At 37.1% G+C, this 20,217-nt stretch overlaps 1 protein-coding gene across 1 annotated transcript in view; it reads right to left on the bottom strand.

Annotated features, from left to right (window-relative positions):
• LOC150083497 (uncharacterized) overlaps positions 1-20,217 on the bottom strand; it is a 656,046-nt gene that overhangs the window by 148,387 nt on the left and 487,442 nt on the right. Inside the window, exon 4 of the mRNA XM_090377318.1 lies at positions 10,230-11,712. Coding sequence (XP_090233444.1) covers positions 10,230-11,712 — 1,483 coding nt within the window. The remainder of the gene's footprint in view (positions 1-10,229; positions 11,713-20,217) is intronic.

The following is a 20,217-nucleotide window of genomic DNA, read 5'->3' as shown; positions in this document are numbered from 1 at the left end:
CATTTAGGCCTGAACCTTGAACAGTATTTCTTAGTTGGTATGAAAAGCCTAGTAGCCTCCAAGATTAAGTCCCTGAAGCTTCCCATTTAGATTCACCATTGGTAACACCCCAGTTGATCCCACTCTACAGAATTTAAAAACTGCCTGAGACCTCTGTAGTCACCTATACAAAAACAAAAACAAAAACCCTTCCCTTCACCCTTGATCATAGATACATCTTTAAGTAAATCTCACATCAGTACACTGTGATCACTGTCACCTAGTGGTTCTTTATCTGAAAATTCCCAATGCATGCGTCATCACTGGTGATAATCAGATCAAGGGTATTACTCCCTCTGGTTGCCCCTCGAACATGTTGCTGTAGAACATAATCCTCCAGTAAATCCACAAAAGTCTTGTTAGCATGCGTGTGACCAACCCACATGTTCCAGTCAATATCTGAAAATTAAAATCCCCCATTACAAGAGATTCTGATTTACTGGCCCATTCTATTTCTCTGCACAACTGTTCACTGTACTCATCAACGTCATTAGGCCTCTAACGTACTCCTACTCTCATTTTCCCTTTCCCAGTGTTTATGTCACACCAAACAAACTCAACATTGCACTGTCCACCCATGTCAACTGGATGCTTTTCCATACATTTTATGTGTTTCTTAACTAACAGCATAACCCCTCCTCCCCGTCTGTTCTTTCTGTACACATTGTTCTTCCCAAATTCCAATTCTGCACTGCTTATATCTGTGTGACACCATGCCTCTGATATGCCAACAATAGCTGCCTTTGATGTCTTGATCAGAACTTCAAATTCATCAATTTTACTTATTATACTTCTAGCATTAGTGTACATGCAAGTATATATGCACTTGTTGTTACTCTTAGTTACCCTAACACAGCCCATGTATTTACTTGTTGCATGATGACTCCTGGCAGCACTTGAAATCTCCAGCAACTTGCTCTCTAGGCTGCTGCTCATTACAATAGAAGCAACGCAAGAATCACTTTGGTTTCTGCCTGTGGCAACCATTCAATCTTTTAGTCTGTGAATCCACCCCCCCCCCCTGCAAATTAGCAGTTTTCTGATCCACCTAACACTGCCTAGATAGCATCAGCAAATATTCTTCAACCCTTTCTATTTAAGTGTATCCCATCCCTGCAGAAGCAGTCTCTCCTGTTAGCAAGCACAGACCACACTGAAAAAAATTCTAACCCATGAGCCTTGCACCATTTCTCCAGGGCCGAATTGATTGACAAGGCTCTCATCATATACTCCCTCCTATCGTGTCTAGGCAGAATTGCAAATTTTTGTGACCTTAATAAATAGCATATATTACTTAGTTTTGGTAAGGACCTTTGGTTGACCCCTGAAGTGCAGAAGTTTTCTTTTATGGAAGTATAGTTTTTTCTGTATCCATCTCAAATGTAAAATTTTGAAAACTGGATCTCCTTGAAAAAATTCACTTTTGGTATATATATGTAATGAGTTCTTCTGAACTATTTTGCAGAGAGTTGGTTTATCTAGACTTTTCAGCTACGTGGTGGTAGTGGTCGTGTGTAGGACTGCAGCTTGTTTTTACTGTGTGTTTACTATTCTATCTGGTCTATGGGATAGGATTACACTAAGACAGATCATCAGATTTCCCTCGCCAAGGTATGCCATTCCCAAAGCTGACTGGGATCTCTTTGAACGGACGCTGATGATGGGAGCAGAAAACATCCGTACTGAAGGCCAAAACTTAAATGACCTCCAGCAGCAGGTGACAAAATTAATCACGGACGCAGCGGACATAGCCATAAAAAAGAAACACCCGGCCCCCAGAGCTGTTCCCTGGTGGTCACCAGAACTAGCTGACCTCGGACACAGAGCAAACAGAGCCCGAAAAGCATTCCAACGTGCACGCAGAACCTGGCCACAGGCGGAGGTGGATGAGTTAAGGCAGAGGTATCGCGAGGCAAGAAATAACTACATGGCCAAGATTAAGCAGAAGAAAAAAGAAACATGGGAAACTCTGGTCAGTGCAAAGGGCAATGCTGACCCATGGGGAATTGTTTATGGAGTTGTCGCTAACAAGCTCCCAAGAGGGGAAGTGGTTACAGCCACCGAAACTGCACCGGGAAGTTATACCAGAACCTGGAAATCATCAATTGACAACGTATTAGACCACATCTTCCTACCTCAAACTGAACCCCAGACTGAGGAACAGAGAAAACTCTATGAAGAAAACTCCTCTTATTGTACCACGGCAGTTGAGCCCCCCCCCCTTTACAATCATGGAGCAGAGCATAGCAGCAGCAAACATTAAAAACAGGAAAGCCCCTGGTGACGACATGATTGAACCAGAGATGCTCAAAAAGGCAGTAGAGATCATTCTAAATCTCTTCAATCGCTGTCTTTCAGAAGGCTATTACCCTAATAAGTGGAAAACAGCAAGAATAAGACTTATACTTAAGAATCCAACCAAACCCCAGGATAAGCCAACATCGTACAGATCCACAGCTTTGCTTTCTACCTTGAGCAAACTTTTTGAGCGGCTTCTATACCATAGATTAGAGACTCACTTCCAGGAAGCGAACATGATGTCGCCGAACCAGTTCGGCTTCAGAAGAGGACGCTCAGCGGCAGACGCTTTGGAAAACATAATTGAGGCAGCAAAAAACTGCGACATGAAGTATTTTCTCCTCATATCAATAGACTTTGCTGGCGCTTTTGATTCTCTCTGGTGGCCAGGAATCCTGGCCAGATTTCGGCGCACCCAAATTCCAGGCAACCTTTTCTGCTGCCTTAGATCATACTTGGATGACAGAAGGATTACAGTGACTGCTCCCTTTGCCACTCTCTCCAGACAGGTCCACAGAGGCTGCTCCCAGGGATCAGTTCTGGGGCCCCTTCTGTGGAGTCTTGTGCTGGATGAGTTCCTCAATATGGAAATCCCTAATATAAGAATGCAGGCATACGCCGATGATCTTATACTGATGCTGCAGGCTAATAGCAGGACACATCTGGAGACCCATGCAAATCAGGCCATTTCTGTTCTGCAAGGATGGCCCAATCCAATATTGATATTAAAAAAGTAACGTGTGTTTGGGTGGCAGTTGATTTTGATTTTTGAACAAATAAAAAACAAAATTAGGTCTAATAATAGTTTGAGCATGGACTGATTTTTTTTCACCATGTGATATGCAACTCTATGATCCACTTTATATCTCTGGATCTTCTTTTCAGTTTTCCAAAACGAGCACTCTTAAATCCAAGTTTGCAGATGATACAAAGGTTGGCAGGGTTGTTAACCACAGTAAAGACAGTATGCTAATGCAAAAGGATCTAGATAAGTTGGACAAATGGGCTGAGAAGTGCCAACTGGAGATTAACATTGACAAATGCAAAGTAAGTTAACCCCAGGGGCTCACATCTGGTGAGTATGGGCTTTGGCACACCCAGGGTCCTGAGCTGGATATCATCATTCTTCTCTTTCTTGGTGATTCCCTTCTACTTCTCTCTCTCTCTCTCTCTCTCTCTCTCTCTCTCTCTCTCTCTCTCTCTCTCAGGGTAACTTGCAATTTTTTTTTTTTTTTTTGGCTGGTGCAGCATAAGCCTAAGGCTTCCTTGCACCATATAGCTAATAATAATAATAATAATAATAATAAAAAAGTAATGCATATGGATAGTAGTAACCCAAGAGAAATGTACCAAATGTGTGGTACTACACTCAGGGAGGTGGAGAATGAAAAAGACCAGGGGGTAATTGTGAAGTCGGATATGAAGTTCACTGAACAGTTCAGACAGGCTGTCAGAGCAGGTCATGGAGTCTTGTCATATACAGGAATTTTGCTACCAGGGACAAGGAGGTGATTATCCTGTTGAACAAGGCAATGGTCAGGTCAGGTCAGGTCACACCTTGAGTACTGTGTACAGGTCTGGAGGCCTCATTTTAGGAAGAATGTAGAGTTGCTAGAACGAGTACAAAGAAGGGCAACATTTGGTGAGGGGAACAAAGGGGTGCTCTTACTACGAAAGGCTTAAGTTCTACAAACTGCAGCACCTGGAGGCTAGGCACCTATGAGGTGATCTGATTGGGGTGTATAAGGCCTTGAACAGGTTGAGCAAGCTCAATGCTGATGGGATGCTTCCTCTTGCTCAGATTACGAACCTGAGGGGATACAGATTCAAATTGAGGAAAGACAGTTGTAGAATAGATGTGCAGAAATTTTCCTTTAGTCAACGGGTAGTTGATTGCTGGAACAGACCTCCATCTCGTGTGGAAGTTGATAGCTTAAATAAATTTAAGGCTGATCTAGACAGGCATCTGGAGTGAATGGATGGGTGAAATGGTTTTTTTTTTTTTTTTTTTTTGCTGATGCTGCATAAGCTTGCTTTCTTGCATTGTAACAGATGTTGGAGGGTTGAGAGATTCAAAAGTGAGGATTATGTTGAAACATAAACCAAAATTTTGTCTCACTTAGTAAGTATACATCCTCACATGTATCATCCTTTTGTCTTTTAGCTCTGCATTGCAAATTCACTGTTGATAATCAGACAAAGATTATCAACTATTACTCCCTCTTGTTGCCTCTCTAACATGCTGCTGTCAAAAATAGTCATCCAATAAATCCACAAAAGTCTTACTAGTGTGCGAGTGACCAATCCAAAATCTTCAGTCAATATTTGGAAAGTTAAAATCCCCAATATAAGACATTCAAATTTATTGGCCCACTATTTCTCTGTACAGTTGTTCATTGTATACATGAGAGTGATTAGGCCTATAACACATTCATATTCTTACTTTTACTTTCCCAATGCTTACGTCGCACCAAACTGACTCAACATTGCAATAGCCACCCATGTAAACTGGATGCATTGCATTATATTTTATGTTCTTCTTTCAAGAAGCATTTAAAAGGAGAAACTGTAATGGGAACTCCATCAAAGTTCTTGATCCTTTATAACTTATCGTACATTGGATACTTAAACTAGCAAGTATTCTGATCTTAATTTCAAAGTGCTTTAGGTGGTTCTGTTAAACTCTCCATGTACTTTACAGGTTGACATTGCATTAGTATTAATATTCGTCATATGGTGCAAAGAAGCTACAAACTTTTGCTGCACCAGCCAAAAAAAAAAAAAAAAAAAAAAATTGATAAGGAAATACAAATTACACCCTTTAATCCTTTCATCACACTTTATCCTTTCATTGATCTCATGAAAATGAGAAACAACAGTGGTCCAAGAACTGATTCTTGGGGTACCAACTTCTGAAGTTACAACAAACTCAAGAATATCCAGTCACAACCCTCTCCCTTCCGTATTGCAACCATCCTGCAGTCTACCTTAGAATCTTTCCAGTAATCCTAAAATGTTTCAGCTCGTACACTAACTTCTCATGGCAGCCTGAGTTCAATTCCTTGCTTAAAATCCAAATAAACTATGTTGAAATTGTTCCCTACAATCCAGCTTATGAGTAACTCTGGCAAAATAGCTTACTAGGTAGTTAAACATGATTTTCATTTAACAAAACAGTGTTGTGTGTCCTTCAGAATGCCATTTCTATCTAAATCTCACTGGATTTAACTCTCTGATTATTGCCTCTAAAGATTTTCTCTACCACTGAAGTCAGATTGACCAGTCTATATAGTTACCAGCTTCACTCTTAAAATCACCTTTATGCATTGGCAATAGATTGGCATCTCTCCAATCTAAAGTAATCTCTCCTAAGTCCAAAAAGCCACCATAATTAACCTCAATGGTTCAATACACTCTCGGGACACCTCCCACAATATTACTGGGTATATGCCATCAACTCCAGGAGCTTTACTTGCCTTTAGGCTTGAAAGTTTTTCTAGTAAATAGTCATCTATAATTTCAAAACAACTAATTTCATATGGCTTAGCTTTGCTCACACAGCCTCTCTTCAGCATGATGGGTCGTTTGTCAGTAAAGACATGCAATGTACTGATTCAGTTCATTGGCAACATAAAATAACATTCTTGACATTACTGTACATACAGTTAAGACTAAGTATTCTACTATTGTTAACTAACCTAACATACCCTTTGAAGTTATTTAGGCTTGATTCCCTAGTTTTATCATCTCACTCATTTGAAACATTTCCAACTTCAGCACATCTTACCATCAGATGTTGTGACCACAAAAAAAAAAAAATTCTAGAGATGTGTGCAAGCATTAATTTGACCCATATAATCAAATAAATGCAGGTCTATATTAGCCTTCTCCCCCTAACTAGAAGTTTCCCTGAACCCTTAAGGTATCTTCAATGATACTGGCAAAAATCCTTGTACCACCTTTGTCCAAATGAATACACTCTGTACAAAACTGATTCACAAACAAGTGTGGGCCATGCTGATAAAAATTTCTCTCCTATTGCTTTGCAGCAGACCCTTGAGTTAATCCACAAGGCTTTCAGTATATAATCCTTCCTATGTGTCTGGGCATAATTGCAGATACACAAATTGTGACCTAATTCACAGCATTTTTTCAGCATGATCTTATATTTATCCAGCAATGCATCAGGTCATATTCATTTAATATCATTAGTGTCCACATGAATAATGATGCTCTCTGACAAAGAGATCATTATTATTCATGACATTAAAATCTGACTTTGTTGGTAACATCATCAATTGTTGCTCCTGGCAAATGCCCTGATCCTGGTTCACCTATCTTTATTACAAAAAATGTTACTCATTTCCTTGACTGTTCTGTTCTGTGTACTTAAAGACTTGTCTTGAGTAGAATTATAGCTCTCACCCAACATTCCAAGCTGGGTGGGGGCTTTAATATTTTCACAGTCCAGTTTTTGACATTTTACAGAATATGAAATTGGATTCTCATATTTATTGCCGGACCAATATGAGGCATTTTGTCTGTTTCTAGTATGACCATGAGTAGAGAAATCCTTCTGCTTCTTTTGGCTCTGAAAGGAAAACATATCCTTGCAGGTTACTGGTTCTGCCACAGGGTAGCAGGATCAGTGCCATCTGGAGTGACCAAGTGGTATATAGGTTGTTGACTATCAAAAAGAGAAAAGAGAGGTAAGTTTCCTTTCTGGACTCTGAGTATAGCTCATAAGGCAAAATTTACTTTGTACTAAAGTAAACTGAAGAAAAATATTCAGATTACATTTATATAAATGTTCAGAATAAAACATGAATATTCATTTGTAGATACATTTTATATATAATACAGAGCAGTTGGCCACAAGAAACACTTAGTACTAGAGTTGCATGTTCGCAGACAAATTTGCATATTGTGCAGCTTAAAACTTATTTTCGTGCGAGTTATTCTACAAGGAAGAACAACTTGAAATCAAACTCACTCACTTAAAATCAGTTAACTATATTCCTAATTGAAGATGCCCTTAAAAATTTCTCACACAGTTCATGAGTCAGACTTTGAAAGGACTTGCTTCAGTTCAAGCACATGGGGAACCGCTATATTGTCATAATGGACTTCAATGATGGGCAAGTAGAGTTTGTGGAACACAATAGTAGATGATGAAATATGAATCCACCACTCCCATCCCCAAATAAAGGAAGGAGGGAAAAAAGCAATGGAATGAAGAAATGTTTTCACTGAAACAAAAATTCTCAACTGTGTGTGTGTATAAGACAGAAAGCTCATGGCTGCAGTGCTTTGGCACAGTGAAGGAGTGATTCTCCTGGAGTTCACACTACATGGAATGACAAATTAATGCTAATGTATGCAACCAGACATTATGAAATCCAAATTTAGCCCCACCCACCAACAACAACCACTTATTTAGGTTACTGAAGAAATTCCTGGAAGGGTAATGACTTTGATCAAATGCTAAGGTAGAAAATGCCATTTGTTTATGGCTTGAACAAAAAGAGCTCAATTTTTACTGAAATGGAATATATTATATTAACTCATATCACATTGATTGGGATAGTGCATAATAGACATAGTCCTTAGACAGAAATAGTACTCAAAATGTACAATACATAGTGAGTCCTATTCCTACTGCACAGTTCCAAAATGCAATACATACTTGTGAAAAACTATTATTTAAGGAATTTTACTTTTATGTTCACCCACTTCACATGTATACACACAACTATATATGTATAGAAACACAAATATTTCCACATATACAAGTATTTATGTATATAAATAATCACCGGTTATTTCTAGCATAAATTGAATGTCTTTGTCAAAGACTAGTGTTATTAAATATACCTAATCAATAATAGGCACAGCCATTCATTACTGATTGTATCCTACCAGTTAGGCTTGGATACTGGTAACCACTGCCTATCTTTTAATTCGATAAAATAATATAGTTAACAATTTAGCAGCCAAGTAGTAGTGATAAAACTAGTCCTATGATCAGCTAATATAAACTAAGAATCTAGATATATTATATTATGTGTCACCTATAAGATAAATCAGGAGTCAAAAATTGGCAGAACACAGTTCACATCTGGACACCAGTGAATTTTCATGTACTGTAAGGTGAAATAAAGTCAGTAATAACAATTTAATTTAGTTTTGAATTTCTCTGGGTTCCCTTCATTTGTAAAATAAAAAAAAATAATAAAAAAAAATCAATAAAAAATCAATCATACAATGTATTGAATGCATTCATTGCATACTGATTTCATAAAATTTCTGAAACATATGGTGGGGGGGGAAGAATTCACACTTGTATTTTGATTTGCTGTGGTTCTAAACAAGTCAGACCAGTCTAACACAGTCGCTGACAGATGTGATTCATGCAGTTTGCTGCACACGTATGATACTTTTTAATTAAGTATAACAAAATGTATGTAATATTTCTCATTAAAGTATGCATTTACAATATAATTATAAATGTTATCTCTCAAGTGTTCTATAATAATTAATAAAGAGGAAATAAAAATATGTTATTATAATATTTATTTGTCATTTCATTAATTTTATTCTATTAAGAGATACAAACCACAATGAGATATATTTTTTCTAATATGCACCACAAAAATATATATATATAATTGGTGACCCCTAAGATAGATTTCTGTGGAATGGCAGATGTGGGGAAAAAACACATTTAAAATGCAAGCAAGATAAGATAAAGATACTGAATTAAGGTAAATGGGTACCTTTCTTGGTCCCTGAATAATCCTAACAATCTGAAAAACAAAAAATAAGAATTAAAAAGTTAAAAGCATATGAAACAAGGAATACAGTTATAGTTACAATACTCTGACATACCAGGAGCATAAGCTCACTCATACAACAGAGAAGGACTGGTATTCTTAGTAAATAAGAGTTGAAAGTTTTTTTTTTTTTTTTTTTTTGTTTTCAGTTATATGTGCTAAACCATGAGAATGTATATGAGAATATACAAAACCTGGGTAGGTGTGTGTGTGTTCCCAAAGCATACACTTAAAGAGAGCCTCTAGATATTGGGATCCTACAATGTAGAGTCTGCAGAGCTTTCTACTATGCCACCACTTAAATTCACTTTTCACATTGGAATATTCCATCCATAGCAGTGTTTTTGTGCAAAATTTAGTAAATAAATGACAAATTTTCTGAAGCATAACTGTTGCAAAACACAAAATTTTTTCATTAAAAAATTATTTATAAATTAATAAGCATGTGCAACAATGGAGGAGTCCTAATATTCTATAATTCTTTAGATTCTACTTTAAATTCACTAAAAAAATTCTAGAAACAATAAGGTATCCCTTTTCTAAGGGTCTTCTACTGTTTTTTTTTTTTTTTTGAAAGTTTCCAATAAGATTTTGCTACAAATAATGAAAACATCAAAAATGTCTCAAATCGGGGTAGAAGGAAAAATCAAATCTCAATATATTTTTAGAATAATAATAACAGCAATAATAATAATTATTATTATTATGACACAATTACTGGGATATAGAATAAAAATTACTAATGGCAACACAGTAGAATTTCTAAGTCAGGGAAAGAAAAAAAGACAAGCCAATTCATTTTGTATGCCACCATACCGTAGGTTAGTTATTCCTACCCCAAGTAATAAAATTAAGTTTATATAAATCAGTGCATTCTCTCTTATTGCATTTCTTTTAATTTCTGATATTTTTTCCTATTGCATTGTAGGTGTTTTTTTTACTCCAAAGAAAAAATTTTATATTAAATTAAAAAAAAAAAAAAAAAAAAACTTGGCAAAGAAAATTAATTTTTAATCTATATATTATCTAAAAGAGCTTAAAAATATTAAAATTACTTGCTTTTTACTCAGGTGCCTTGAGACATCTGACTTCTTAAACCCTTCAAGATAATACAGCCTTTTGGCAAGCCGAGATGCAGAAGGCATATCTACTGCCTTTGGACTATAGTGAAAACTATGTAGGCTGTCTATGTCTGATTCATCATCTGTTGGTGGTGATGGGCTATGATGAGGATCATCATCAACATTTGAGGTATCATCCTCTCGCTTTTCTTTCTGTTCCTGCTTAACTTCATCTGACAAAATCATATTCTGTGTATTATTTTGAATTCTATCACTTTTTGATATAGACACAGTTCTAGATTCTGAAATTGTTTTTTCTGGAAATACTTTCACATATATTTTATTTTCATCTACAAGAATGTTTGTTACACCATCCTGTTTTGGCTGAATAGTTCGTGGTACTTGTCGCTGCTTAGTACTTGTGGAAAACATGGTTTCAAGTTGAGCTTCGGACTCTCGCTTGACTAGTTCGTGATTGATAACAGTTTCTTTTGTATCTAACTGTGCAACCCAAACTTCGTCACGTAATGGTTCTTCTGATGGAGAATGATTTTCAATTGGTGAACTCAGTTCAGACTCACTTGGTGGCAGATGATTTCTATCTCCACCATTTTCGTATGATTTACAATCCCTATATTTTGATGGAATGTTTGTTTGGTCACTTTCCTGTGAAAAATAGGACTTCTTTTTGGGACTGATTATCTTTGAAGGAGAGTCTGTTTTACTGGAAGAAGATGAAAAACTTCTTGGAGAAGTTGGGCTACTACAAGTTGGGCTGGATGGTGTTTTCTCCTCCAATGGCACAGGGGCATTATAAGTCCAAACTATTCTATCATTAGCTGAATTATCATGTTTAGTGTCCAAAAGTGTATGGAGTGATGTGGTTATATCATCTTCAATGTCTATATCCACAGCTGCTACAGACACATTCTGTAAATGATCCTCACTTTTTGATGTTCGTACAAAATTACTACTATAACTGTAATTTCCCTTCTTCTCAGCCACTGGGCTGCGAAAATTAGATGCTTCTCGCTTGGGTGCTTTATTTCGAACCCTAAAGTCTCCTTCCTCGGGACTCGCAGGTGTTGAAGATTGACCAAATGGTAAGTTATCTACTCGTTTATTTGAAGGCAACACAAAAGGAGAATTACTTGTTTTGGCATTAAGATTAATAATTAAATCACCAGTCATCATAAATGTCTCAAACCTTGGCTGTGGTTGCCTGGTTTGAGATTTTGCGGACTTGACACTGTCTGTGTCTGAATCACTGTGATGAATATTTGTTTCATTTCTAGGGGAAGGAGGGATATTTTCATAATTTTCTTTATCACCATTTGTTTCTATGTGCTTGGAATGATTTTTATAAGGATGAATGTTATTAGTCACTGCATCACGATTTTCATGAGCTCTAGCATGTCTTGCTGCTTCCAGTTCATTAGACGCCGCCATGTGTCTCTGCACCCTTTCCTTGATGGAAGTGTCTGAGTGGAGAAAAGAAAACAAAATAACAATCAACACATTGCTTATAACAGAAAATATTTATACGGTATATAGTTTAATCAATTTTTACAAAGAAAAATTATAATTGCATCCCCCTCCCACGAGACTATTTGTGTTTATCTTGATTATCTCATACACAGAGACAATGAATTCTGACATAGCAGGGCTAATTCAGACATGGTGCTAACCAAAGATAGGGGAATGAAGAATATTCTTAAGGTAAATCAAATTTTCAAGAGAGAAACAGGTGATCTCATTCTTATCAAAAGATGCCTGAAAGCAACAAACCATTACGAGTCAGATGAAATTCTTATGGAGGACAAATCTGCATGGTGAGAGATGGCTTGCATTAAACGGAATATAATAGTAAGTGCATGTTAAAGGCAAAAAAGAATCTGAGGAGTACTATAAAAATCTGTTTAGGCAACTTGTATGGGCAAGCTGATATGATTTCATAGTAAATACGGGAATTAATTAAAGACATAACTACTGTAAAGGGTAAAGGAAAGGGGTTTTGCTTCCATAAGGGTGACTACAGTGGTGTCATACAGATTTTTAAATTCTGTGCAGTGGAACCATCTGATGATGTGGCCAGCAGAAAATGCTAAATGGGAAGTAATCGTAGAAGCTATGACACTTCTCAGACAAACTAAGATATACGATTCCAGGCTTAGACCTAAATGGATGTCAGATGAACTGATGAAATTTGTTTAAGGAAAAAAAATGAATAGGATAAATATTAGATAGTATGAATCAGAGTTGTAATACTCAATACGTTCTACGTTGATATTAATATTTGTAAAATAATAAGAGGAGATTACCTCAATATAGTATGTAGAACACTTCTGTATGATACTCTCCAGAAATTACAGATTTTTTTTCGTTTTTTCCGTTTTAATTTCTTGAGAGTATCATACGGAAGTGTTCTACGTACTATATTGAGGTAAACTCCTCTTATTATTTTAAAAATAGGATAAATATAAATTATCAGGTGATACAGAGGCCTATGGTAGATATTAGCATTAGTAGAGGCATATGATGCAAGAAAGCAAGTTTATTCAGCATCAGCCAAAAAAAAAAAAAAAACACACCACTCCCATTTCACCCCTCCGTTCGTTCGAAATACCTGTCCAGTTGAGCCTTAAATTTGTTTAGGCTATCAACTTCAACAACAAGTGATGGAAGTCAGTTCCACCAACCAACCACCCGCTGGCCAAAGGCAAATTTCCGCACATCTATCCGACATCCGTCCTTCCTCAATTTGAATTTATGCCCTCTGAGGTGATTATTCTGAGCAAGATGAAGAATCCCATTGGCATTGAGCATGCTCAAACCATTCAAAGCCTTATACACCTCTATCAGATCACCTCGCCGGTGCCTAGTCTCCAGACTCTGTAATTTGCAAAACTTAAACCTTTCTTCGTAAGAGCAACCCTTTGTTCCATTCACTAATCTTGTTGCCCTTCTCTGTACCCGTTCCAGCAGCTCTACATCCTTCTTGAAATGAGGCCTCCAGACCTGTATACAGTACTCAAGATGTGGCCTAACCATTGCCTTATACAAGGGAATAATCACCTCCTTATCCCTGCTAGAAAAATTCCTGTATATCATTGACAAGACACCATGAGCTACTCTTGCAGCTCGTCTGCACTGCTCAGAGAACTTCATATCTGCCTGCACAATTACCCCCAGGTCCTTTTCATTCTCCACTACTGTCAGTGTAGTACTGCAGAGTTGATACGTTGCTTTGCTCTGTGGTTACTGTTTCCCATATGTAGTACTTTACATTTGTCAATGTTAAACTTCATTTGCCACCTCTGAGCCCATCTGTTCAACCTTTCCAGATCCTGTTGCAGCAGCATAGCGTCAGTAGTGTCCTTAACAACCCTGCCAACCTTTGTATCGTCTGCAAACTTGGACATTAAACTTGATATACCATCATCAATATCATTCATAAACACCGAAAACAACAACGGACCTAACACTGAACCCTGAGGAACTCCACTAATAACATTAGTCCACATTGAGCAGTGTCCATTGATTACCACTCTCTGTCTTCTGCCACTCAACCATCCCCTTATCCATAGCAGCAATTTGCCTCCAATGCCACACTGCTCCAATTTGTGCAGCAGTCTTCCATGTGCAACAGTATCAAAAGCCTTTCTAAGATCCAAATATATAATATCAAAGTTATTCCCTGCATCCAGTTCTTTTGTGACTACATCATAGTATCCAATCAAATTGGTCAGGCAAGACCTGCCCTTAACAATGTTATAGCTCAGTTATAGCTCAGACCCATGCTGCGTCTGAGCTATAACTGAATTCTTGTCTAGATGATCCTGCAGTGCTTCTTTAACCAGTGCCTCCATTAATTTACCTGGAACAGAAGTTAAACTAACAGGTCTATAATTACTTGTGTAAGCCTTTGATCCTCCTTTGTGAATTGGGGTTACATTTGCACATCTCCAGTCTATGGGTACCTCCCCTGAATCCAAAGAAGCTCTCATAATTATGGCTAGGGGTTTGCTTACTTCCTTTGCTGCCTCCTTTAATATAACTGGATCGATCCTATCCACCCAAGGTGCTTTTTTTATGTTTATCCTCAACAATCTCTCCTCCACTTTCCTCTCAGTTATTACAAAATCATCTAGAACTATATCATATATACTAGTCTGTAATCAAGTCACAAGGCAGGTTAGTATTAGTAGTGGCAAATGATACGTAAGCTTACAAGGAATTATCCAAAAAAAGAAGAAGAAAACACCTCCTATTTCACCTATTCATTCCCTCCAATAGTTTGTCTATTTCTTCCTTGAATTCATTTAAGCTATCAACTTCCATTAGAGCAGATTGAAGTTTGTCCCAGCAACCAACCACCTGCTGGGTAAAAGCAAACTTCTGCATATCTATTCTGCAACCATTCTTCCTCAATTTGAATTTGTGCCACCTCATGTGTGGAATCTGAGCAAGATGAAGAATCCTATCAGAATTGAGTTTGCTCAATCAAATTCAAGGCCTTAAACATCTCAATCAGATTACTTCATAGGTGCCTAGCCTCCAGAGGCTGCAATTTGCAGAAATGAAGCCTTTCTTGGTAAGAGCACAACTTTGTTATCCACACAAATCTCATTGGACTTCTCTGTACTCATTCCAGCAGCTCTAGATAATTCTCTGTAGTCATTCCAGCAGCTCTACATCCTTCCTAAAATGAGGCTTCCAGACCTATTTGCAGTACTCATGATGCAGTCTGACCATCACCTTACATAATGGGACAATCACTTCCTTATTTCTGAAAGTAAAAGTCCTGTATATAATTGACAAAACCCCATGAGCTGTCCTGGAAGCCTATTTGCATTTCTCAGAGAACTTCATATCTGACTGAAAAATTAAACCCTAGTCTTTTTCATTTTCCACAAGCCTGAGTGTAGTACCACACAGTGGTACATTACTCTGGAGTTACTGCTATCCATATGCAGTATTTTGTGCATTTGTAAATGCTAAACTTCAATTACCATTTCTCTTCTCATCTGCCTAACTTTGCCAGATCCTGTTGCAATAGCATTACCATCATTCCTGTCATTAACCACCCTACCATCCTTTGTATCATCCACAAACTTGGACATTAAGCCTGATAAGCCTTCATCAATAGAAAACAACAATGGGCCCAGCTCAAAACGGTGAGGGACTCCACTAATAATATTAGTTCATGAAGAGAAACATCCATTAATTACTACTCTCTGTCTTATTGCACTCAACCATCCCTTTATCCATAGCAGCAACTTGCCCTTAATGCTGCACTGCTCCAATTTGTACGGTCTTTTATGTGCAATAGTATCAAAAGCTTTCCTGAAATCCAAGTATATGATTTAAAAATTTTTTTGCATCCAGTTCCTTTGTGATCCCATTATAGTATCAATTGGTCAGACAAAATTTCCCCTTAACAAACCCATTAAGTGCCTGAAGTATAATTGCAGTCCTGTCTAGATGATCCTGCATTACTTCTTCTACCACTGACTCCATTACTTTTCCTGGAAGAGCGGTTAAACTAATAGGTCTGTAATTGCCCATGTCACCTGCCGATCTCCCTTTGTGAATTGTGGATAGATTCTCTCATCTAAAGTCTGCGAGGACCTCCCACGAATCCAAAGATGCTCTCATAATTACGGCTCAGGGTTTGCTTACTTCCTTTGCTGCCTCCCTTAATATAATTGGATAATTCCATCCATCCCAGGTGCCTTTCTTATGTTTAACTACAACAAATTCCAATCCACTTTCCTCTCAGTAATTACAAAATCATTTAGAGTTTGATAAACTTCTGGCATCCTCTTCTCTAAAGAATTCCTCACATGTGAATGTAGGTGCAAAATACTCATTCAGTTTATAAACAAACTGGTCAGGATCATCAGCAGATTAAGCATCAATATCAAGTAAACCAATCTGATTCATCCCCATTCTTCTACTGTTTACATAAGTACAGAAGTCTTTGCTGTTTTTCTTTGCACCCTTTCCAAAAGATTTGTCGTAATCTGCTTTCGCTTGCCTTACCTCCTTTGCGACTTGATTACAGACTAGTTTATATCTACCATAGGCTTCCATGTTGCCTGATGATTATATGCATCCTATGTATTCTTCTTCTCTACGATGAGTCTCATCAGTTCAGCCAACATCCATTTAGGCCTATACCTTGAAGAGTATTTCTTAGTTGGCATGAAAAGCCTAGTAGCTTCTAGGATTCATTCCTTGAATGCTTCCCCATTTAAAATTTTCTGAGGGTAACATCATCAGTTAGTTCCACTGTACAGAATTTAAAACCTGTCTGAGACTACTGTAGTCACCTTTACGCTTGATTGTAGTTACATCTTTAAGTAAATCCCAAATCAATACACTGTGATTGCTGCCACCTAGTGGTTCTTTTATGTGCATATTCTTAATGGATGATAATCACTGCTGACAATCAGATTAAGAGTATTACTCCTTCTTGTTGCCATCAATTCCCAAATCAATTTCACTCTGGGATAGTTAATCATTGCTCCTGATCAGATCAAGAACATGGGCAACTAACCACTAGTTTCTGAAGTAAAAGGGTGAGTAAGCATCATCTTCGATGGACAAGCAGTATGGGTGATTCATGCAATACTATATCTAGATGAGTCACGGAACATGCTGAAATGAATAGCAACTTGCTATGATTCTGCAATTTAAAAATACAAAGCCAATCCCCAAACTTTTTGAACACTGTAAACACTATTAAACAGATGTATCAACTTTCAAGGCACAGCTAATGTAAAACAACAGATACAAATGATATAACCATGTATGAGTTTAATTCCAGAATGGTGCCCCACACATAAAAACTTGATGCGTATATCAAAATTTTGAAACTGAGTAATTTAAAAATGTTTTAACATTCTTCACCCTCCCCCAGCAAGCATCTTCTTCTTCTAATTTCTCTTTCTTCTCTTATTTCTGTAATTTTATTTTTCAAAATTTTGATATTTAATTATCCAGTGGTTGCATCAAAAAAGTTCCAGCAGCAAGCACAGTTGGCACACAGAATTCACCAATTAGATTTTCTTTGATGAAAGGCAAGAAACAGAAAACAATGAACTTTAAAATTTTATTTTTAATTGTGATATTATATTGGATAATAAGATAAAAAAAAAAAATTCAGAAATACTCTTGTAATCAAAATATTTCCCTTACTGCCTTAGAGTCGAATTTTGCAATTGACGAAGAAAAATCTAAGGTTGCCAAAACTTCTTCAATTAAAAAAATAATTAATGATACAGATTGCAGAAAAATATCATACCTGAAATACTAAAATTCATGCAAAATTCATACAAATTTTGCTTTTGGTTAGGCTTGTGTACCATGTGTTCACTTGAAGGTTAAATTCAAATGCCAAGGATGCCATAATGTGTTGAAGTGAATAAATGCTTATGTATGCTGCCAAAGATATTTATGATAAATATATGCGATATTCAAAATATTATTATGGAAAATATATTGAACCTCATCAAAAAAACTGTGGTATTTTAAACTATTTGTAATTCCTCTAATTATGATCTAGTAGAGTAGTGACTAAGCGATCTGGTCAAGATTATTAACTAAGTGATCTGGAAATTCCTAAAGTATCTATTTGTCTTGGTATCCTACCTAGAAGTGATTCTGTAAATCCATTTTAAAGCTGCAAACTCAAAATAAAAAGAGTGTTGGTCTCACCACAATGCTTTTTATACCCTCAAAAAACATCTTGCACTACTGGTAAAAATAAAAGTCAAAATTTTATGCTTCAGTCCAAACATTGTTTTAGCCATTTCAACCATCCAAATAAGCAAGGGTATACTGTCGTGCTCGCTGAGGAAGATCTTCCTGCCTATCACTGCCCAATACAACTGATCCTCAATGCACATCTTAATCCTTATCTACACTGATTCAACTCTGGGTACCTTCCCCCGCATAACAGATATTTACAATTAATAATTTTTATCTAGGAAGAATATACATAAGGTTACTTAACCAACCTGGCAGCATGAAGGTGGAATTGACAGCACCAAACCAATGTTAAAATGTGGATAATGTCAACTTATGTTTTTCATATGTTATTTATGCATTACATATACATCAATTTGAAAAAGAATTACAATCAAGTTTTAACAAAGGTGTGCATATAGAAAAATAAAAATCAGCATTGGTTGCTCTTAATATTCAGCATAGTAGAGGAGCATAGTGGCATTATCTAGTATTGATCACTACATTGACCCAAAAATTCAAATTCAAGAAAAGCAGTGTTAAATTTAAAACATTAATTACCTGCATTTCTAATGCCATTTATAGTAAAGAATAGTGGAAATCAGTTTCAAGTGCTACTGTCTCTTCAGTATGTGTGTGTCATTTTACTCACACTATGCTTGTATATATTTTCTTTTGGTCTAGTATTTTTTTTTCTTTTTCTTTTCTTTTCATTCATGGCAAGACTTTGTCTGAGATAATAAGAAACAATTATTCAAGATTTTATACTGAATGCATTTCACTAGCAAATAAAAATTGTCCCCTACCCTCTCCCAGCAATATACTTATGATTTTGATTATAAAAAAAATTTCATGCAATTCAGTAAAATAGCAATGAGTCATGCAGTGAATCAAGTATGGGTCATCCATACTGGTCAATCCAAATGTGTAGTTTTTCAACTGACTAAAATTACTATATGATAAATATATATATTTATCAGTTAGTTACATTATTAAATAACTTACTGAAATATGCTGAGGTTCTTAAATCTATCATAGTAAAATTTTCTCTATCATTTCATTTAATGATGGCAGATAGAAAAATATTCCTATACTGTTTGTTAGTTCTATATCCAATGTTAACCAAACAAACAAGGCTTGCTAAGTAATTGCAAAACTGTGCTGCACTTGGTCTCCATGCTTAATGTCCCCACTATCTGATTTGCTTCTAATTCAGAGTTTTCCAAAGTGGATGTTGTTGTTGTTGTTGTTTGGTTTTTAGGAGCATTAGCAACTAAGGCCATATTGCTCCAGGATATGCGGTGGTCATTCCTTAACCTTTCCGCATCCTCCGTATTTGGTGGTGACGGGCTCGAACCCCGGTCTAATCAAGAAGCGTGTGCTACGCACTGCTGCTCCTTCCCACCTGGCTACGGAGGCGCCCCAAAGTGGATGTTGTATCACACATCCCAATGGGTGTTGCCAAATTTTGGCATTATATCAGCACTGTTTTCACATTGATTTCCTTTCATTATATATATACAGGGTGTTTCAGTTAAACGTTTCAGAACTTCTAAGAGGGGTAGGGTACATCCTGACAACTCGAAATCATATAGCAATGTGGGGTCGGAAATGCTTTCCTGAAGCGGTGTTGTACACAGAAGCACCTTAAAGAAAAGAGACCGTAAGTGAGAAATCGTTTTAATAATACATGAAAAGAAGCAAATGGTACATGGATTAAAGTAAGTGTTCGAAGTTTCTTCCACGGGCTACAATGCACGCCTCACATCTCCGACGCATGGACATCCGAACATTCTGGAATACTCCAGGCGAATTTCTTCGGCATCTACTGCGATTCTTGCAACCAGCTCCTCAGCATTGTCAACAGGGGTGTCATAAACTAGCGATTTCATATGACCCCAGAAATAAAAATCAAGACATGATAGGTCGGGTGACCGAGCAGGCCAACGCACGGGACCACCATGTCCGATCCACTGTTGACCAAATGTGACATCCAGGTAGTTACGAACATCTCCGCTATAATGGGCAGGGGCTCCATCGTGTTTGAACCACATTGTCTGTTGCGTCGATGCAGAAATCTGTTCATCTCTCAAAAGTTGTGGCAATACTTGCTGCAGAAAGATCAAGTAGATAGGTCCGGTTAGACGACACGGTAACAGGTAAGGTCCGATGAGGTGATCTCCCATAATACCAGCCCATACATTGACCGAAAATCGAATCTGTGCTGCACGACG

Source organism: Mastigoproctus giganteus, chromosome 7 (genome assembly GCF_048544385.1).
Source record: "Mastigoproctus giganteus isolate SK-2022 chromosome 7, ASM4854438v1, whole genome shotgun sequence".
Classification (NCBI taxonomy): Eukaryota; Metazoa; Arthropoda; class Arachnida; order Uropygi; family Thelyphonidae; genus Mastigoproctus; species Mastigoproctus giganteus.
This window is presented reverse-complemented; position numbering and strand designations above follow the sequence as displayed.